At 35.6% G+C, this 23,694-nt stretch overlaps 1 protein-coding gene across 3 annotated transcripts in view; it reads right to left on the bottom strand.

The window, feature by feature from the left end:
- Positions 1–23,326, bottom strand: part of LOC6035692 (cationic amino acid transporter 2) — a 32,430-nt gene extending 9,104 nt beyond the window's left edge. Inside the window, exons 1-2 of one of the 3 annotated variants that reach the window (XM_038253605.1) lie at positions 22,451–23,326; positions 6,642–6,979 (exon numbers count right to left, since the gene is read on the bottom strand). In XM_038253605.1, coding sequence (XP_038109533.1) covers positions 6,642–6,897 — 256 coding nt within the window. In that variant the 5' untranslated portion in view covers positions 6,898–6,979; positions 22,451–23,326. Of the gene's footprint in view, positions 1–6,641; positions 6,980–22,450 lie in introns of those variants that run through there. The other 2 variants (XM_001845774.2, XM_038253606.1) reach the window with 2 other exon arrangements.
- Between the last annotated feature and the right edge of the window lie 368 nt (positions 23,327–23,694).

Below are 23,694 nucleotides of genomic sequence, written 5' to 3'. Positions count from 1 at the left end.
TTTTTGCAAAACTCACTGTTTGGTTTGATTCAAACAATGAGTAATGCTACATCCATGATGGAAGCAATCCAGATTGGATTAAAATTTGCGAATGATGTTGTTCTTACCCTGAAGTTTAATCATGGATCTAAGTAATTCCATCAATATTATGAATTTTAATGCTCGCTCTTTAAAAGCGAAAGAAAATGAATTTTTCAACTTTTTACGAGTTCATAACGTGCATGTTGCTGTTATAACTGAAACATTTTTAAAAACTGGCACTTATTTGAAAAGTGATCCAGATTATAAAGTTATAACTAATAACCGAATGAATCGAAATGGCGGTGGAGTTGCAATAGTTATCCACCGTAGTATGACTTATAGCACGTTACGTGACTTTAAGTTAAAAGTTATTGAAAGTTTGGGCATTGAACTTGAAACTTCTTTTGGGAAAATTATGATTGCAGCTGCATATTTGCCATTCCAATGCACTGGGGAAAATAAAAATTATTTCAAAGGGGATTTGAATAAACTTACTCGGCATAGATCTCGATTTTTGATCATCGGTGATTTTAATGCCAAACACCAATCTTGGAATAATTCAAAAGTAAATTCCAATGGTAAAATTCTGTTCAGAGATTGCACTTCTGGTCTTTATTCGGTTTTATATCCGAATGGGCCAACTTGCTTTTCTTCTGTTAGAAATCCATCAACAATTGATTTGGTTTTGACAAATCAAAGTCAGTATTGTGGTCCTTTAGTGACTCATGCTGATTTTGATTCTGATCATCTTCCAGTAACTTTTTCACTTTCTCATGAAGCAGTTACCAGACCCAATAGTTCTGTGTTTAATTACCACAAAGCTAATTGGGACAGGTATCAGCATCATATTGAGAATAATTTAAATCATGATTTTGTTTTAGAAACCAAAGCTGATATTGATTCAGCCTTGGAATCTTTAACTAATGCAATTTTGGATGCTAGGAATATTGCTATTCCTAAAGTCCAAGTCAAATTTGATTCTCCCATTATTGATGACGATCTTCAGCTTCTGATTCGTCTGAAAAATGTTCGCCGAAGACAGTATCAACGTTCTCGTGATCCTGCACTGAAGCGAATTCAAAAGATTTGCAAAAGGTTATTGACCACAGATTCACTCTCCTGCGAAATGAAAAGTTCGCAAGAGATGTCGAACAAATTAAACCTTATTCCAAACCTTTTGGAAACTTTCAAAGGTTCTTAAGAAACCTCAAAACCCATCCCTTCTTTAAAAGATGGTGATAATATTCTATTAACTAATGGGGAAAAAGCTCAAAACTTGCTCAGCAGTTTGAGAGTGCTCATAATTTCAACTTGAATGTTTTGAGTCCTATTGAAAATCAAATTTCAATAGAATTTCAGAATATTGTTGAACAAGAATTTTCATCAGATGAAGTTTTTAATACGGATCTGAATGAAATAAAATCTATTATCAAAAATTTAAAAATATGAAAGCCCCTGGTGAGGATGGCATTTTTACATTTTAATTAAAAATTACCAGAAGCAACTTTAAGTTGCTTGGTCAAAATTTTCAACAAATGTTTTGATTTGGCATATTTTCCCAGTAGTTGGAAAAATGCCAAAGTAATTCCGATTTTGAAACCGGATAAAAATCCTGCTGAAGCCTCAAGCTATCGGCCCATTAGTTTGCTTTCATCTATTAGTAAATTATTCGAAAGAATAATTCTTAATAGAATGATGACGCACATTAATGAAAATTCAATTTTCGCTGATGAGCAGTTTGGATTTCGCCTTGGGCATTCAACTACTCATCAGTTGTTGAGAGTTTCAAATTTAATTCGAAGCAACAAATCTGAGGGCTATTCTACTGGCGCTGCTCTTCTAGACATAGAAAAAGCATTTGACAGTGTTTGGCATAAAGGTTTGATTGCGAAATTGAAAAGGTTTAATTTTCCGATTTATATCGTGAAAATTATTCAAAATTATTTGACGGATCGTACTCTGCAGGTATGTTATCAGAATAGCAAATCTGATCAACTACCTGTACGTGCTGGCGTCCCTCAAGGAAGCATTTTGGGTCCAATTTTATACAATATTTTTACTTCTGACTTGCCTGATTTTCCCCAGGATGTCAGAAATCACTTTTGCTGATGACACAAGCATCTCCGCCAAAGGCAGAAGCCTTCGTGTCATCACAAGAAGATTACAAAAGCTTGGATATTTTCAATTCTTATTTGAAAGAATGGAAAATTACTCCAAATGCTGCAAAACTCAACTTATTATTTTCCCTCACAAACCAAGGGCTGATTTTCTTAAACCAAAAAGTCATCACATTATAAAGATGAATGAGGTAAATTTAAAGTGGGAGGATCAAGTGAAATATCTTGGACTTGGTTTTGACAAAACCTTACTTACAAGGATCACATTGAAAGTATCCAGGTTAAATGTAACAAATATATTAAATGTTTGTATCCACTTATAAACAGGAATTCTAGACTTTGTCTCAAGAATAAACTGTTAATTTATAAACAAATTTTCAGACCTGCCATGCTTTATGCTGTGCCGATCTGGACAAGCTGTTGCTTAACCAGGAAGAAAAAACTTCAGAGGATTCAGAACAAAATTCTGAAAATGATTCTGAAACTTCCTCCCTGGTTCAGCACCAGTGAACTTCATCAATTAGCCGAAGTTGACACTTTGGATGTTATGTCCAATAAGATAATTGATGCATTTCGACAAAAATCATTGCAGTCTTCAGCTGCATTGATCCGCTCTTTATATAGTTTATAAGTTAGTTTTAAGGTATCCCTTTTCCCTTTTGTACATGTAGGACCTCCTACATTTGAAATCACTGAATAGCGAAAGCTACAATATTTCATGAATAAATGAAAGTTGCTAGTATTTAAAATTGAGGTGAAAAGTCATCGTTTGTGATTGGACACTCAATAATATTTTAACTGAATGAATGTACATGGAAAAGAAATTTGAATAAATATAAATTAAAAAAAAAAAAAAAAAAAAAAACACTGTCCTATTCACATTAGGGGGAGAGGGGGTAATATGCACCCCCGGAGTAAAATGCACCCCCTGCTTTTCTCGGTATTTGGTAGAATTTTCCGGTGAAAAATCATAGAAATTGTAAGCTTAACACTGCTAAACCATGCTGGAAAAAAAATTAGCATCGTGGTTTAAAAACAGCTTAAGTTATTTGCAAAACTTTAAACTGTTGTGTTTTCATCTAATTTTCATTGAACATTCATTATGATTTATAAACTATATAAAACGAATTTATTGTTATTGTACGTGTTGAGTTATATTTGTTTTGCCATAATCTTCATTATTCTGTAGAAAGGTGAGTCCAAAAACATCAAAAAATACATTTTTAATAAAATTTTCTGCAAAAAGCGTGGCTGGGGCAAAATGCACCACTGTGAAGCTCCTTTGTAAAAACAGCGGTGTCATCTAGTGGTGACTAGTGAAAACTGCTTTTACCCGGTGCATTTTGCCCCATGTTGTGGTGCATATTGCCCCGTTGTTGTAGTGCATTTTGCCCCAATGTTGCGGTGCATATTGCCCCGCATGATTGTTTGAAATGAATCAAAAATATTTTTAGAAATCTGCTATTTTTAAACAATTTTGAGGTTTTCAAAGACTTTTTTCACTTGGATGACGTTAAATAATAGTTACCCCCTGTCCCCCTACATTTTTGAATCAATTTTGAGCACATATAAATTTTGGCAACTTCTAACTTACTACAATTTGTAGAACAGTTTCTATGCTAGTAAGCAATCAACCTTGAAAATAATTACAGTTCATACTCGATTATACGATTCATTAAATATGTTGGCTCTCTATGTTAAAATATAACCAAATTCTCTAAAGTTCTCAGAGTATGTAATCCAATTTTGGCAGTATTAATTAAAAAATTTCATTAAGTAATTCAACAGCAAGCTAGCTGTGAAATTCAAGAATGTTGCAATTACTGGATTTGATTTCAGAAATTATGTTGTTGCAAATATTTTTCAATGTATTTGTCGGCCAGAAACATCAAGAGTTAAAAACATTTTTTCCAATCTCAAATTTCAATGAAATTTCAAGTGCAATCAGCTTAGTACAATTTAAATACAATTCGATGCGTTTAAATCAATGTTAACATGTTTTAGTTATTTTAAAATCATTTTTTTTCGCAAAACAAAAATATCTAGAGTTTTTTTTATGAAAATGTATTGTGTTTCATATGTTTATAGGTCCTTTAAAAAAAAACTTTAGATAAATTCGCTAATAGTAGTTTATGCAACAAGTTGCAAAAAGAGGATTTTTTCAGCACGAGTCGTACATTTATCCAACGAGGTTCACCGAGTTGGATAAAAACGAAGAGTGCTGAAAAAATCAAGTTTTGCAACGAGTTCCATACAATATTTTTTAAAATTCCGAAAAACATGTCAAAAACATATGTCAAATTTTCATGTATTTTGTCAATAAATCGTTTGAATCAAAAAAATGTAGAAAAGTGTTACTTTTCAAAACAAGTGCTGAAAAGTGTTGCTATTCGATTCTGTTATATTTGGTACAGAAAAGTAGGCTATTTCGTCGTTCAAGAATGACAGGAAAAGTAAGTTTTTTAACGACGGAATTGCAAAAAACATATTTTTTTAACCTGTGATTGTTTACCGACTGTTCTGCTGTATTATGCCTTTTTTTTATTGAAATGTAAAAAAATCAGGCTCGTTATTTCAATTTTTATTTTTAGGTTTATTTACTGAAAACACGTGTTTGCATATCTTTGAATAAATGCGCAATAATACAAAAAAAAAATGTACAGATTCCCGAGTAAAAGATGATCGAACTGTTCACTTAGCGATTCCAGGACCAAGTTGCCTGCGGGTATGGAGATCATACATACATAATAGGGTGTTTCAACAAAAACAAAAAGTTCTTAGATCACGGCAAACCAAGGTTCCCTTTGTAGAGGATACCCATAGGGACTCTCATGCCAAATATCAGCCCATTTGGTTGAGAATTGGCCTATCCCCAGCGAGTTGAAATTTACATGGTTGTCCATTCACCCTCCAAAAGCATCGCATGTCCTTAGTATGATATTATGGCTTTGTGTAAACCACGACGCCACATATCAGACGGCGACCACGTGGAAAGCATCGATTGCATTATTAACACATCATCATAATCATTATTTTACGATATTTAGAATAATTGAAGTTCTTCCTGGAACATCAATAATTATAATTTTATTATTTTAAAGATTGTTTCTGAGCCAAAACTTGAGTGTATGCTCTGCCACGTGGTCGCCGTCTGATATGTGGCGTCCTGGTTTACACAAAGCCGCCATAGCATACTAAGGACATGCGATGCTTTTGAAGTGTGAATTGTTGATTCTGGAGACACCGGACGTCGATCCAATGCGCACTTTGGGGACAGAATGGACAACCCTAATTCCTTCTGGAATATGTTCATTGGATCATCCCCTACACACCTATCTTTAATCCGAGTGAATCCATATTGTCCCCTGACCTGTAGAATCGATTTTAACGAAAACAACAAAAATCCCATAGTAATTTCCATGTAAATTTCAACTCACTGGGGACAGGCCAATTCTCAACCAAATGGGCTGATATTTGGCATGAAAGTCCCTATGGGTATCCTCTACAAAGGGAACGTTGGTTTGCCGTGATCTAAGAACTATTTGTTTTTGTTGAAACACCCTAACATACACACATACAATAATACGAAAAAATTAAAATTGTTTACTATTTTCATTATTATTAATTTGCATTTGTTTATAATTCCTTGAGAAGAGATTTTCAACAGTCATAGGTATTCGAATAATTTTCAAACTTATAATTATGTTCTAAGGGTTATTCTTCAACAACTCAAACAGCAGCTGCCCCGACCCCTTTTTGATTTCCGTAAAACTTTGCTCTAACTCAAAATTCCGAAAAAAAAACATTTTTTTTCGCAAAAAAAAAATGGGAGACATGTCATTTTATTGAACGTTTAATGTACTTTTCAAAAATCTGCAATAACCCGGAAAGGTAATTTTTCAGTAGGGCCCAGTAGGGTGGTTCAAATCCGGGCCTCCTCGGGGCAACTCCCTAAAATTAAAGATTGACCCATAACTAGGCTTAATTCCAAATTTGAGCTCATCCTGACCACGGGAACCCCACCCTCAAATTGCTTGAAGTTTGTATGGGGAAATTGACAAAATGTAAGGAGAAAGGCAACAGTGTCAGTTTTTTACATGTGGAAGGCGTAAAAACCTGTAATAACTATTCTATTCTAACCAATTCTCAGAAAACAATGATCTTCTTTAAATTGGGCTAAAACTTTCCCGAATACACCATATTTTCAGGATTTTTTGTTAAAAAGTTGTTAGTCTCCAAAAATGACCTATGAACTTGCCTATGAAGTTGAGTCAACTTTTTGTTTTTTTAACCCAGCGTGTGATCAGGACAGACATTATGAAGAATTCTGTTATTTAACTTTTATTTGAACACTAAAAAAATCCTAGTAAACATAAACGATGTAGCAAATAACTTTGTTTATTTTTAAGTGAGTCATAGGGCCATTTTACAAGATCATGATCATCAACGGGTTTGTAAGATACCTACTTAGAAAACTATCAAATTTTCTTGTACACTACTCACCAGCTAGAAAGGAGGCTGCGGCCGCTATCAAAAACGACAGCACCACCGACGGTCCGGCCTGATCCTTGGACACGTGCCCGGCCAGCACGTACACGCCCACTCCGAGTGTCGCGCCAACGCCCAGCGCCGTCAGATCGAACGTGTTCAATATCCGGCCCAGTTTGCCCTGGCTGCCGCCGCTGCCACTGTCGTCGTCATTGTCGATGGTGAGGGCTTTCCTTCGGGTCAGAATCTTCCAGTACGAGGTTCCTGACATGGTACGAACCGGGCTGGACCGTCCAGCAGTGGTGGCCGCAACAGGAATCGATGGTGACTAATTGTGGTGCGAGCGTGACTTCCTGCGTTGGAGACAAGAAAGTGTGGGACATCAGACAACAATAATTTGCGATTGCTATCAATAATTGAACCGTTGATTGAGGTGATAACGAGACTCGACGTTGACTCTATTACCGAGGCTTATCTCGCACGGTACAAATTCGCCTTATGAATAATACGGCACGTCTGAGATTAGAGCAAAAGTTCCCTTTTTCCTAATAATTGACCATAAAGAGGTACCTTTCCTCTACAATGCTGATAAACCAAAAATGTGTGCGAGTTTTTTTTTTATTAAAAACAACTGTCGAGAATTTTCGCAATTTGGGTCAAGATTAAGTAATCGCTACACACGGATTCGTTCTAGAAGACGAGGTTCCCGTGAAGGTCAAACACGTGATTCACCTAATTTGGTGTTTCTTCTTTATTGCTGAGCAACAAGCATACTTTTGTACAGTGAAGAGGCAGGACTGTTTTTTTTTCTTATCAGCCAGATGTTTGTGTACTTTTAGCGTGAGATACGGTCCAATTAAGCTACTATTGAGGATGCTAAACTGAGGTTGTGCGGTTGTACCTTGGGCATATTTAGAGCTTGATTTTCATTTATGAAATTGAGCATTCCTATTTGAGAAAGTATAATTAGAACTCGTACGCCTCTCTTTCTAACTCCAAAAACAACTTACATACAAAGTTGCTGGAAAATTTGTCGACTCCGACTTTGGCTTAGCTAACTCCGACACCGACTCCAGATTCTCAAAAAATGATGATTTCATCGGTTTTGAAGTCCTGTTTATATAATCTGAAAAATGCTTTTTTTGTGCAAAATTTGTCGCAAATTGATGATGGATCGCCTCATCGTGTTATGTCGATTACATCAAAACAGCATGACAGCGGTGTTCCATACCATCTTTTCGTAATTTTTAGTTCAACTCATTGCAAAGCGATTTAAACTGCTCCCCTGAAGATCGTCCCGCCCGATACATATCAAACAGTCAAGGTGAACCGTGTCCAAAACACCAACACCCGACTTGACCTGCCGTTTCTCCTGTCCCGCGCCGCCACCGAGTGCTCGCATCTGTGGGGTCCACACGCTCAACCCAACTCAATCCGTCAGCGCGCCATTTCGGCGTGACATCAACTATACCTCACGTAAGACGGTGTTGATTAACTTTCACGCGCGCCCCAATTACGACGAAAATTGTTCGAAATGTTTGAATTTTTGATCTCTGGCTTGGAATGCGGGGGGTTTGGGCTGTGGGTCATCGAGCGATTACAGGAGCCCGAAGATATTGACGGGTTGTTTGCCCGGTTATCTCTCTGCAGAGCGGTGACTCAATAGCTCATTATTCTTGGGAAGCGCACATCCCGGAACAGCTATCAATCAACGGCGGCTGTCAATACGCAAAGTTCCAGTATAGCTCCAGTGCAATTAATCTCTGGATGCGGTGGCAACAACCACTCGAGTGCATCCCTTCATAAAACGCAGACTGCAGGGCGCGCGCGTCCTTGGTGGCAATGATCCACGACACCTCGGTCAACACAGCCGGCACGCGGCCAAACACCCGGCAACGTGCTCGCGGTTCCAATTCCAGGCAGTCTACCACGGAAGCCAAGATTGATGGTTCACTTCCGATTGGTTCCGGTCAACGGAGTGGACCCCCCCAGGACCGGACAAAGATTCTCGGTACACGCGAACCAAGGGCTATCACTTCGAGAAGGTCAGCTTCTGGTCAGCAGCGGTAGGCCACGCGAGATGTCTTCATACTCCAGTGGTAGCGTGAAATGAGTAAACAAGAGCGTAATCGATCGCGTTGTTTGCTCAGCTTGTTCTAAAGGCGATCTGGACGACTCATGCGGCCGGATTATCTGAGCACGAGGATTCCTTGCATGAGTCGGCGTATGATCGGAGAAATGGCGAAGTGATCGATTTGTGTCAATTAATGAGGAGAAGAGTGCATCATGGTTCTGAAGTTTACTTGCAAGAAATGTCAATTAGGGTAATTGCCTGTGACAAGTACTCGATGGAAGATTTTCTGTTATTTCAAGAATAATTTGTAAATACAACGAAAACGCATGATTGGTTTCAAAACATGGTTTACCATAGTATGGCCCGAAGGACAAATTTGACCCGCGGGGTGATATTTGTGGCCCGCGGACCCGTTTTGAAATGAGTGAATTTTTAAAAATTAAACATTCGTTTATGATTTATTGTGACCATTTTTAGTTTTTTCATATAAAAAACGTTACTTAATCCACCCTTAGGTGGTTGGCGCCTTCCTCACATTTAAAGGGTGCTATCAAAAATGCAAAAAGCGCGTAAATAACACTTAAGTGCTTATAACTTTTGATAGGGTTGTCAGATCTTCAATGTTTTGGACGCGTTGGAAAGGTCTTTTGAATACCTATCCAACGATAGGTTGCATGAGAGATCCGGACAATATGCTGTCAAATTATCTGAGATCCGGCCTCGAAAAAGTGCTTAAATAACACTTAAGTGCTTATAACTTTTTGTCAGTTGTCAGATCTTTGATGTTTTGGACGCATTAGAAAGCTCTTTTGAATACCTATCCAACGATAGGTCGCATGAGAGATCCGGACAACGTTTTCATCAACATATTTGAGATCCGGCCTCCAAAAAGCGTATAAATTACACTTAAGTGCTTATAACTTTTGATAGGATGGTCAGATCTTCAATGTCTTGGACGCGTTGGAAAGGTCTTTTAAATACCTTTCTGAAAATTTATAGCATGACGGGTTTTCTTACAAAAACCACCCTTTTTACAATCTTCCGGACTTTTGCTAAAATCGTTTTTTTAGCATAACTTTTGAAGTACTTAACTAAACTGCATAATTTTTAATAACGACTTATGGGACCTCAAGACGGATCGAATGACGCCAAAGCGGACAAAATCGGTTCAGCCAATGTCGAGATAATCGAGTGACAATTTTTTGATCAACATCCCACCACACACACAGACATTTGCTCAGAATTTGATTCTGAGTCGATAGGTATACATGAAGGTGGGTCTAGGAGGTCTAATTGAGAAGTTCATTTTTCGAGTGATTTTATAGCCTTTCCTCAGTAACGTGAGGAAGGCAAAAAACTAATAATTTATCCATACTTTGATCCCGATTACATGAAACAAATGAAACTGAGTTGACTTTATATCTGTCGGCCACCATTGCTAGTACCAACCACTAGTGTCTTCCTTTTAACTACAAGGGCTTCACGAAACAAATATTTTATTGAAAAATCTTTCTTATTGAAACAACTACAACATTTTTGGAAATGAATATAAAACATTGATTTTTTTCTAAAGTAGAAAAATGTGAAGATAGCAAAAATGTAGGTATTCCATATCAATTCGAAACTTATTTTGCTCTGTTGTAAAAAAAAAACGTTTGCAAGGATTTATCATTCTGTAGCTATTCCCCGATTGGGTCCAAAATTTAAGTGGCGACCAAAATAATTAGACCCTTATTATTTTTTTGGCTATTAGAGTGATCCACGCCGTGTTAAGTGAGCCCAATAAAATTTAATTTTCGTCGATTTTAGCAAAAAAAAAAGATCAAAAATAAATATGACATCGCGCCTTTTTAACCGATTTTAGCTGAAGGTAGCTGATTGTATAATTTATGTTGAAAACATTAAAATTATAAAGAAAATGATAAAAAAAAATATATTCTGGTGTTGATAATTTTATAAATTTATAAATTTGAACCACTTGATTGGAAGCTTTTTTGGACAAAACTGTTGAAAATGTAACTTTTATTCTCTAAAATACACACAACTTTTAAATCCCTAAAATACACGTAATTTAAAAAAAATCAACTTATAGAAGATTGATAGTTTGATAGATTGAAATGAAGTTATATTTTTTCCGATAGCCAGTCTTACATATTAGGGGAGCAAGGCCTTATTCAAAAACTTTGAGCCCCAGTTTTAAACGATTTATATTAAAATTATTTGATATCCATAGCATCATTTGATTTATAGAATATTTAAAACTTTAGTTCAAGGCTTTATGAATTGCTTGGACTTCAACATTCCAAAAAATCCTAGAAATCATTTTTTCTATCACTTGTATGTTTGAAGACTTGTATCTCAAAAATGATGCATTTATTCGGGTTGCTTTCAGTCGCATTTTGTAGGTATGAAGCAAAGCAATCCACTTTAACGACCCCCGGGTCTTTTGCGGGCTCTGTTGCAAGTTTCTGCTCATTTCTACACCCAAAGGAAAAATATAGCTCAAAATCTGCAACAGTAGATTTGCTGCAGAAAATGTAATATTATTTAACATTTTTGCAGCAAACCCGTAGATCATTTTTGCCCGCGTGTAAACATTGCAGCGATCTGCAGTTCTCACCAACACATATAATGCTGGCCCGTCTCCGAGCAATACTTCAAAGAGAAGAATATGTTGGTGCCCTTTCACGCACATTTCATCAAGCGTCCATGGCGCGGTGGTAGCGTTTCGGATCAATAATCAAGAAGCTGGTGGTTCAATCCCATATCGCAAAAAATGCATGAGGACAGATTTCATGCAGAATCTGATATACTTTCATGCCACCATGCATCACAATCATGCGACCGCCGGTTGGGTGTAGGCGTCCGAAGGTTATGTGTGGTGAGTCACCCAAGACCTCTTATACGCAAATGGACCGACGTTTTACTTCCCCATCCGATAGAAGGCCAGGAGGATAAGGCGGGAATCGAACCCGCGCCCCATAGCAACTTAGGGATCGGCAGCCGAAGCCGCTAACCACCGCGCCACGAGGCCCTCATTTTGTAGGTATATTCTAACCAATTACCAACTAACTAACCATTGTCAAACTATTCAATGTAACTAATTTTCCTCTTTTGCAGATGGACTTAACAACCTCACTAATTTTATTCTTTCTAAAATGTTGCAAAAAATACTTTTACAGACATTTTATTTAAACATTTTTCAAACACAAATTTTCTTTGTTGGGGCCTTAAATTTTGATAATCAATCATTTGTATCAACGCCAAAACGATATTAAAAACTATTTGATACACGCTAATTGGTAGCAAATTGTATACCTGTATGACACGCGATGGAGGTACAAGGTACCCTAAAGATTTCAACAAGGGCACCGTTCGGCTAATTGTTTTATGCCGCAGCAGTTGTACGGACCGTCATTCCCAGTTGTAGTTTTATGAAGCTCCAAATTTCACCACCCCTGCACATTCCGGTTGATTGCATCGATTATGCGCGCTAATGTTAACTCTCTTCTGTTATTTTTTTAATTTGTTTTTTTCTGATATTTATTTTAAATTAGTATAGTTAAATTCCACTGAGGCATATTTTTTTTCTTCTTTTAATAAAGGGGACGTTCATAAACTACGTGGACCCTGTAGCTGAGAGGGAGATTCGGAGGGGGTCTAGAATTTTCAATAAAGTGTTTACCTGGTTTATGAATGGTCGATTACTGTACTGTAAAGTCATTTATCTTATGTATCACCCGAGCATGGGTAAATAACAAGGGAAATGCGTAATAATACCTTTCTCTGGTATCAATACCAAATTTTGGTATTCCTGGACCCTTTAAAATTTGTCTTAAGGATTATGCAAGAGCAAAATGTGGTATCATACCAATTTAAGGTATTGTTTTGATATTGCAAAATTGCAGAATTTGTCAATGATCGAACACCATATTTTGGTATTCTTTTGGTATTACAGTATTTTATCAAATTCCTCTGCAACTATGGGAAAATGTTGACCAATTTTGACAAAATAATTAATTTTGCCCTAAAATGATATCTCAAAGCGAATGCTTTCATTCAAAACCGGAAATTTCAAACTTGATTTTAAACATTTTTGATATACCCCCTACAGAAATGACTTGAAATTGTGGAAAATTTTCTAAGTCAGGATGGCACATTTTGGTATTATTTGAATATTGAAAGGTTTCATCAATTTTCTCTGAAACTATGGGAAATTTGTTAAAAAAATTTTACGAGTTAATTAATTTTGCGCTAAAATGATTTGAAACCCAAAAATGTTAAAGATGATTTTAAAAATTAGTGTAATATACCCACTAATATTTTTTTCAAAAACGTTGAAATATCTCTAAGTCGGGATAACCAAATACTTTGAAAAACGAGTCAATCGACAGATTAATGAATTTTGGTGAATTTCAATTCAGTTTCATTCTAATAATACTTATTTTTCAATCTTGTTATTTTTCAGAAGCTTCAAGAACTTCAAGCACAGGCCGTTCATCAATGACAAATGCATTCGGTGTGGTGAAGAATATCACTAATAACAACATGGAATCATCAGGTGAGTAGATTTGGCTGTTGCATATGAATAATTCCAGGTGGGTCTCGTGGCGCAGGGGTAGCGGCTTCGGCTGCCGATCCCGATGATGCTATGAGACGCGGGTTCGATTCCCGCCTTATCCACTGAGCTTCTATCGGATGGTGAAGTAAAACGTCGGTCCCGGTTTCTCCTGTCTCGTCAGAGGCGCTGGAGCAGAAATCCCACGTTAGAGGAAGGCCATGCCCCGGGGGGCGTAGTGCCAATAGTTTCGTTTTCATATGAATAATTTCCGTTTTTTCACTAACTGCAACTACTGCACTAAAAATGGTATGAAAATACCAAATTTTGGTATTACTTGTGCAAATATCAGCGACCATAATGTGCTCTTGGTTGCCCAGTAATAGATGGTAAAATACCATGAAATCATACCAAAATCATGTATGTCAAAGACCACAGAAATACCAAAATATGATTTTCCAAGTGCGCGGGAATACCTAAAAATAAAACCATGGCAATACCAAGTTTTGGTATTCAAGCAATGTTAAAAAATCCAGAAGACCTCAACTTGGTATTGAAATAGTTTTATTTTGAGGTATTATTTTACCCTTGGAATAACATGGTTTGGTATTGTTGTGCCCTTACACATACAAGATTTTGGTATGATTTCATGGTATTTTACCATCTATTACTGGGCAACCAAGGGCACATTTTGGTCGCTGTTATTTGCCCAAGTAATACCAAAATTTGGTATTCCCGTGTTATTTACCCCTGCTCGGGCAGGCATTTATATTTTTATATTTTTTATTGATTCAAAACCAATCTTTCAAGCGAATTTCATGGCGAGGGTTAATGGAAGCACTCAAGACAACACGAGCAAAACCTCGTGTGCGATATCTTATGCAGTAGATAGAGTTGGTTAGTAGTGCCCCAACATGGTACTACAGCTCTTGCCAGCCCAAGTCTAGCTCAGTGGTCTTAGTAGAGGTTCACTGCACATCTGTCACATCCACTCTAGTCGATGACGTTTTTGAGTGACGTTCACCCAAATTGGGCGAATCTCTATCGTTGTTTGAAAGATCTTGCTGCAGTTGCTCAAGCTAATTAAAATTGTGAAATCCAGATGTGTGATAACGAGGTGTTGTTTGTATCTCTTATCAGTACCAATTTGGAGCTTCGACGGCATGCATTCAACGTATCAACGATGATGATGATGACATCTTGTTATAAATTATGATAAATTCTGCACTTGAACTTCAAACTGTTGATTATTAGGGAATATACATACAAGTGCTACACAGTAAAAAAAATCATGGTAATATTACATCTTGGAAGGTAAATTTTTTATGTCAGAAAAATGTTTAATTTTACCACTGAAAATGTGTAGTTTTATTACATCATAAAAGAGGTTATATTCAGCCTTTCTAAATTACACCATCCAAATTTACATTTTTTTTTAAATATATTTTTTGCTATGTATGTAGTCAACTTCTGACTTTTTTAGTATTTATTGATTTTTTACTTGATGATTAAAAGCATGTAAAAAGAAAACATTTCTCCTACTAACTTCAGATTAAACAAATTATCAGATATCAACATCACAGCATGAAAAAAAATAAACAATAAACCAAGCCGGCCCCAGACACTACGGCTAATTTTCCACCAATACGCGTCAGCACCTGTGTACCAGTGGATTAAGTCCGGTGCGCATATGCGTGTGAAGTTTAAGGTTGTTTGTGTTGAGAAAGGGAAAAACACTACGCGCACGCATGTCACGGTTGAAGGGTCCGAAAGTGAGTTAATAAGATGAGATATATCTCCCCCTACTCCGTGTTGAATAACAAATCATCGCGGCATGCACACGTGGGCTGATGAGCGTGCAACCATTTCACCATAATCATCTGACGCGTCAATTCTTCGTTAAACTTATGTTAAGCATCGCCAATTATGAGCGACAAGTGAAATGGAAATGATTGATTAGAGAGACGTGTTGAACAAACCAAATTTGATGGAAATTGCATGTTCTCACTCAATAATTCAAGTTGCCGCCATAAATCAAAAATGCGTACCGTAAACCGGGGTGACTTTGATAGGATTTCAATTTGTTTTTAGAATATTTTCCAACAGGTAAGGTTTTTCTCAAGATTATTATTTTTGAAACTTGTACTGGGGTAGGCCACACAGAGTCCATGCACTATTTTGGAAAAAAAGTTTTTTCAATAGTGTTTAGAAAAATAGTTACGTTAAAAATTCTTAGTTTTAATTCCGGGGTGACTTTGATAGTCATAGTTTTTTCTTGTTAAAATCATATTTAAGATGTTCAAACATCATTTGTACGTTAAATGTACCATCACTAAAGTAGCTGATATAGTTTGTAAGAAAAAAATCAATGTTTTTGTTAAGTTAACTAAGTTTATAAACTGTTTAACAAAATACATATAAATTTTAGGTAAAATTGTTAAAAAGTCAGAATTTTGCCTGAAATTTTTTAAAACTAGTTTTGTTTATAAAATTATCGATTTATATTGCATTTTATACTGAATTCGAAGCACGAATCACAAGTTTTCACATTTTACATGAAATTTGTCGAACTGAAATTGCCTATAAATAAGGAGTTTTTTTTTTAAATTGTGTTTCAAAAATACATATTATTTATTATTTACAAACTTATTAAATCTTCTCCTAGTGGAAAATTGTCCAAAGAATCCGAAAATGCATTCCGTTTTCCGAAATCATGACACTTTTAGAAGTTTAAAATAATGACATCCATCAACATTTTCTTAACTATAGTTAACTAACTTTATAAACCTTTCAAAAATTTATGAAAAGTTCTTCTTGAGGTACTTTGAACACTTCTTTATCACGGTCAGTATGTTTCTGAACCATTCCTTACGTATTTTAATTGTGCTCTTCATTTTGCGGAAAAATCGCAAACCTATCAAAGTCACCCCGGCTATCAAAGTCACCCCGTTTTACGGTACTAATCTCCAAGAGCATTGACACAGAAATCATTAACAGTAAACAAATCGGAAATAAGTCTTACTCATCCTTTTTACAAGCGCTTTGACCTAGACGAAGCGTTATCAGGCAGTTCACGACACTGTGTTAGCTAATCACACTTTTCAATTCATCGATTCAAGTGCGTTTTATTGTTGTTCCTGGGGGACTTTGAAGTTCATACCATGTGCGGTGTGTTGCCCATCATCGCCCGACCGGGAACAGTCACTCATTGATCGAGGGGGGATTGAATTACCCCTTGTGTGTTGAAAATATGACTATAGTATTAAACATTGAATGAACACGACTTCAGAGTTGACGATATAGTATTAAAGGAACGAGATTTTGGCTTTCTAAATCTTCAACACCATAATGCACGTATCACGTTAGGTTACGAAGATTATCTTCAGTTGAATAAGGACCAACAGTTTCTGCAAACTTTACTTTATAATAATAATCTAAAAAAAATTGACCTTACTTTTATGGCTGTTTGATTTGTAACAATCAGAACGAAGAAGCCCCAGGAAGACAGATAACATGTCATGCCACGGAATTAGTGAGTAATGCCAACCGTATCGTCAACAGTCAGCAATATCAAGATAAAACGGTGGGTGAGAAACAATCGGCGCTCCGGAATCAGGGAGAGACACCACCTCCTCATGCATGTGTCATGTGGTGGTACAATATCTCGCAAAGGCTTAACGAGTATTGCAGGTGCTCTATATTGTATAGGCCGCAGAGCAATGGCGTTCGACGCTATAGTCGCAAAGGCTAGTCTTATCATCTGCTCTGGTCATATTTACTTTATTCGACGTCTGTTGACTACCAACGACCTGATAAAACAAAAACAAAAGTGGGTAATGCTGTCGGCCCGGTGCGGACGATTGGGGTTAATTCAGAGAGTTGCGACTTTGGTGGCAAAAACCATCTTGAAATCAAGTTATACAGTCCTTACTCTATTGTCCACAGTGTTCGTCAAAATTTCGAATCGAATCGCATAATCGAATCACATTTTTTTCAAACAAAATTTAGGTCTCGATACTGTCACCCAGAAAAAAAAACCCAAAGTTATGTGATTGTGTGTAATCTAAGATGGCGGACAAAATCGGACAGTAATTATTATTCGAGTAGTTACACCCAAGTGGAATTGACGAAATATTAATACTTCTTGGAGTTGTCTCCCTCAAATTGGTTCACCTAAATTCTACTAAAATACTGCAGGATTTTTGTGAGCACCTTTGGACACGCTATGTGCTGAGTAGCGAAAAGTGTAACAAGTTATGGAAATGCTCGTTAAAATCCATTAAGAACGTAAACAAATCTGTCGGATTTTTTGATAATCATCTTTTTACCTAAAACTTTAATAGAAAAAAATTCTAAAAAGTCCTGTTATTTACTGTAAAAAATGATTTCAAAATTTTTTATTTTCCATACGTGCGCATCTTTCCCCGCAAATTTCTTTTTAGAAGAATTTCAAAAATTCTTTAATGGTTAGCAAGGTAATTGGCTAGTCTAAACACTAGTTAAATGGTTTCAAAGGTTTCGTGAACCTGAAGTTTTGTAAACCTTATTTAGTAAACTTCAAATATTAGATCAAAATTGCCCAAAAGTGACTTTTCCCAATAACTTTCACAAACTTAAATTTTTTCACTTAATTTTTGTAAAAACATAAAATTTACCCAAAGACAATTCGAAAACCCAAATATAAGCTTTTTGCCCCGTACTACTCTATTTAAACCGTTTTTGCATTTTCAGATGAAATAATAATATTTACTAAAAATTTGATCGTACACTCGCCCATCCTGAACAAGATTTTTTAAAAGCGCTTAACAAAAATAACCAAAAGATAAATCATACTTTATGATCGGTGCAAGTCATCGTCAGGGACACTACTTATCTAGAAAAAAAAAATCATTTAGATGGAAATAACACAAAAACAAACTCTTAGCGTTATTTTGGCTTTCCAAATGTTATAAAAAACAAAGGATTAAAAAAAACACAATTTAATCTTGTGTCCCGTGGCGTTCACGTCGTTTTGGTGGTTATGTGACAGTAGAATTAACTAATTGCTAGTAACTATTCCTCAGATTGGAACTATTGGAAATTGTAAGATTGCCCCATATGGTCGTCTTGCTCAACTTTACCCTACAATTCGTTTTGTAGCTCAGGCTGAATATTTTGACGGTACACGTTTATGAATCATTGATTAAGATGCAGTCAAAAATGTTGACTAAAATGAAGCTATTTGATGTTAAATTATCAAATTTAATTTTCCCTACACTCATTAGTAATTTTCAACCAATTTGCGAAAAAAAAAATGGATTGAATGGATTGAAATGGACGTAGCCTAGTGCTAACGGTTCCACCCCGTAAGCGGTAGATCGGGGTTCAAATCCCGGCTCGGACCAACACAACTGGTGATCTTTTCCCTTCTGGATTTGATTGCTTAGTAAAGAGAAAGTAGTGTATCATCGAAAAGCGGGACCTTACCACGGCACCTTAGAGAGGTGGCCTATCAAATGTTAACATCAACATATTTGGTTTGAATAAAAATTTGCAAAATATTTGGTGTGAATCTAATGTTCTGTTGAGTAAGATTATTAAATTCAAACCAAATATTTCACAAATTTTGAATTTAGTATAAAGCTAACATAAATTTTATCTTGTAAACTTTTTCTATGTCAAATATTTGTATATATACCAAAAATTGTTCGGAGAACTAATAAAAACTGACAAACACCTCATTCCCAAATATTTTAAGTGCCTTCCATTTTTCAGGAGTGTTTTGTTTTGTTGTTTTGAAAAAAAAAAATATATCAAAAAAATCAAAAAACGTTATACTATGCTAAATAGCGCTTAAAAAGTGTCATATTAAATCATGAAATCTGAGAAAAAAGTTCTTTAAACTTAAGTAATTCTTTGATGAAAAGATTGAAGCCGATTGTAATCAGATAAAAAATAACATTTTTTAACTTAACGACACACTTAGATTTATTTTATCGATTAAGTTTGGATCGGTAAACCATCTGTAAACATAATCTAAAATTTACCGGAAATCGGCTGAACGGTGCACAATAATAAAAATCATGGCCAAAATTCGATATGATTTTACTGATTTCGTTTGAATCTGGTTTACCGGACTGTTTAGTAGTTGAAAACTCGGTAATCTTTACACAATTCAGTAAAAATATGAGCAATTCTCGCTGAAACCGTCCCACTAGATGCACATGTTCTCAAATCGTTACGGCAATGTTCTCATTCGATTCAGCGCACCAAAAAACCATTAAAACAACCTTCGAACCAATGAAAATGTCAGCCGTTAGCCACCTGTAAATAAAAACTTGTATTGAACTATGGATTTTTCGAAAAAATGCCCTAATTTGGAGAAATGATATCTCCCAAAATACATTACCAAACATCAAAAAGTTATGTATCGTTGGAAAGGTAATCGCGAGGGCTTTCTATCGCACTTTGAAAAACTTTTCAAAAATTATATTTTCAAGGGTAATTTCAAGGGTTTTTGAGAAACTTACTCTTAATTTTGAATATTGACCGTGTTCGCAACCACTTATCATTACGCAACCATTTTCATTCGAAAGATTGGAAGATTTTGCATAAAATCAACTTGAGAAAAGTAGTGTAATGAAATAGTTTTCGTATAGTTATTAACGGATGAAAGAAATTGGTTAAATTTCAGTTAAAAATAACCAAAGCTCAGACTTCAGAAATGAGCCTAATTTACAGTCAAAACAAAGCAGGATTGTATTTGAGCCGAATGTACAGTCATATGAGGCAAATCTGGACATATAGGATGAATAGGGACAGCTATTTGAACAATACTTTCACTCATAAGATCATATTTTTAAATTATTTATGTAAAAACATACATAAACAAACAATTTTCTAAGTTATAAGCTTTTAAGTACTCTGAAAACTAATGTCCTTACTTAGACTCGATTCGCCACATTTCACTGAAGTAATATTTTATGTACAGAATTTGTTTTGGAAAGATCTGCTTTATTTGTATAACCTCAATCATGCACAAAAAAGTGCAAATTTGAAATCAATATTTTTTGATCAAGTTAAAATTTTATGGAGCTGTTGATACCATAAAAACAAGCAAAAACTCGATTTTCGTCCAAATTGGACTACGCCCTTTCATTAGACACAAGTCAATTTACGATAAATTTACTTTAATTTGAGATTAAAAACTACCCCCAATTGAAAACTGAATGAAAAAATAACTAAAATTTAAACAAAAAAAAATATTAAAAATCCCTTTACACATGGGGCAAAGCTACGCACTTATTTTTTAGGGTAATTGCCTGGTTCTCGACATAAAAGCAATTTGAGGTGAATTCTAGTACTACGTTTTGAAAGCAAGTGATAAGGGTACCATTTGGTATATACAACGAATCAAAAATATTTTATGGTCATCGGTGACAGAATGATTATCACTAGGTGCGTACCTTTGCCCCGCTCTTCTCTATTCTATGTAAATTAAATTGGGATTCATTTAACTTTAATTTTAATATTACTCTCAATATAAAAACCAAATTTAAAATTTTCATTTGTGCAACATAAATACATTGAAAAAAGTTTTAATTGAAAAACAGACTACACTTATTAATTCCACGTCTAATTATCTTTCTAGTGAGTTCAGACTCGACATTGTACGGCGTGTGGTTTCAGAGATATCGCAGTTTGTCAATGAAGGTTTTAAACATTGTTTGCAGAAAAGTGAAACTTTGGGGTGGTGTCTAATGAAAGGGCGTAGTCCAAAATCCGAGTTTTTGCTTGTTTTTATGGTATCAACAGCTCCATAAAATTTTAACTTGATCAAAAAATATTGATTTCAAAATTGCACTTTTTTGTGCATGATTGAGGTTATACAAATAAAGCAGATCTTCCCAAAACAAATTCTGTTCATAAAATATTACTTCAGTGAAATGTGGCAAATCGAGTCTAAGTAAGGACATTAGTTTTCAGAGTACTTAAAAGCTTATAACTTAGAAAATTGTTTGTTTATGTATGTTTTTACATAAATAATTTAAAAATATGATCTTATGAGTGACTTATAACTTAGAAAATTGTTTGTTTATGTATGTTTTTACATAAATAATTTAAAAATATGATCTTATGAGTGAAAGTGTTGTTCAAATAGCTGTCCCTATTCATCCTATATGTCCAGATTTGCCTCATATGACTGTACATTCGGCTCAAATACAATCCTGCTTTGTTTTGACTGTAAATTAGGCTCATTTCTGAAGTCTGAGCTTTGGTTATTTTTAACTGAAATTTTACAGATTTCTTTCATCCGTTAATAACTATACGAAAACTATTTCATTACACTACTTTTCTCAAGTTGATTTTATGCAAAATCTTCCAATCTTTCGAATGAAAATGGTTGCGTAATGATAAGTGGTTGCGAACACGGTCAATATTCAAAATTAAGAGTAAGTTTCTCAAAAACCCTTGAAATTACCCTTGAAAAAATAATTTTTGAAAAGTTTTTCAAAGTGCGATAAAAAGCCCTCGCGATTACCTTTCCAACGATACATAACTTTTTGATGTTTGGTAATGTATTTTGGGAGATATCATTTCTCCAAATTAGGGCATTTTTTCGAAAAAATCCATAGTTCAATACAAGTTTTTATTTACAGGTGGCTAACGGCTGACATTTTCATTGGTTCGAAGGTTGTTTTAATGGTTTTTTGGTGCGCTGAATCGAATGAGAACATTGCCGTAACGATTTGAGAACATGTGCATCTAGTGGGACGGTTTCAGCGAGAATTGCTCACATCTCAGTGTGGATTTTCTTTAAATCGATCACAAACTTAGAATAGACATTAGATATCTAGATTAAATTTTCAATAGGTCTTATCTGCATAGGAAACCCATAACTCATAGGTTGTTTTAATCTAGATATTCATTCTTATACATTTTAGTTTTTTTATATTTAAATTTAAATTTAAATTAAATTTATATATTTATCATGTGTTTAGACACTGAAAAAAATGTGTTGTTCTCAATTTTGTTATAAATGTCTGTCGTGATTAAATGTTTTAAAGTGTATTTTCCATATATTGTCCCTTTATTCAAATTTTATTTAAATTAAACTAAGAAGTTATAACTAAACATTTTCTAAAAAAATAATCAAATATCAATGGCCCTTGATAAAATAATTACAAGCTCGAAACATTTCCCGATACATACCCAAAAATCTTGATCATCTGCCTCCGAAGTTGTGATGCAGCAAGCAAGGTTGAAGCAAATATTGACCTGTAATCTCCAAATCTCGGAACAACAGCTCCCTCACACGCTCGAACGAACGCACAATACACGCACTGCTATTTACAGAGATGTTACTCCCTTCGTCGCCACAATCAGGCTGTTGTTATATTTCTTTGTCGAAAAAAAAAATATTTCACACACGTCACCTTCCCCGAAAAAAAAAATCGCCGATCGCTCTTATCACACTTCTCCTCGGTTGTCGTTATTTTTGCTCGTGTCGTCGTCGTCGTCGTACAATCAATCGAACTTCAAATGCACCAATTTATTGCGCTATCAGCTTTAGTATTACTTATTTTTTAGTACCACAGGGGACTCGGTTTGCTCATTCAATTACTCACAGTGTTGGCAGATTTGAATTTTATAAATTTATTGCTTGGTTTTTTTGATGTTGCTAAAATCACTCACAAACACCTTTGAAAAAAAAAACTTCCAAGCTCGGCTGCACAGCGATTACACACACGATGGCACTTTTCTCTTCTTGCTGCAGCCGCTAAGCACTGTACTCATTTTCACCGAGGACGGAAAATGATCCAGCTGGAATCCGAAAACAAATATCACCCACGATCGGCGCGCCGACGAAAATTTCAACGAAAACAAAAAAACACTTTTTCCAAAGCTTCACTTTTCACCCCTCGACAACATGCGACGACTTTCAAAGTGCGCGGGCGCGTGGGCTTAACGAGAGAGATAGAGGGAAAAAATAAGCACGACCTAATCGTTCCAGTGTCTAACCGCAATTAAAACTTGAGCCGACTCGCGGCCCGCGGGAAACTCGAAACCGCCGCCGACGACGTCCGAGGCTGAGCTGATGAGCTCGCGAGGAGCATCCGAAAGGGCCTTCGGATCGCGATCGGAAAAAAGCTGCGACTGTGTTGAGGTAAGTAGCGAGAAGATACTTATTGTGAACAAAACCTTAAAATATTGGAAAAAAGAAATTCAATTTTCTTTTCAAAAATTAGGTAACAATCTTTCGAAATTTGAAACAAATTTCTGAATTTATGTTTTCAAATAAATAATATGCGACTTTAAAGCGTTTTCCCCTATAGTACACACTGGAAAAATACTACTTCAATAACACGCTGTACGTTGCTCGCAAACACAGCCCGGCTGGGAAAACAATCAGCTGCTTATCAGTAAATTGCAACCCGGCGATTGGTTTTTGTCTG

Source organism: Culex quinquefasciatus, chromosome 2 (genome assembly GCF_015732765.1).
Source record: "Culex quinquefasciatus strain JHB chromosome 2, VPISU_Cqui_1.0_pri_paternal, whole genome shotgun sequence".
NCBI classification, from domain to species: domain Eukaryota; kingdom Metazoa; phylum Arthropoda; class Insecta; order Diptera; family Culicidae; genus Culex; species Culex quinquefasciatus.
Note: the sequence above shows the minus strand (reverse complement) of the source record. Positions and strands in the feature narration are given on the sequence as shown.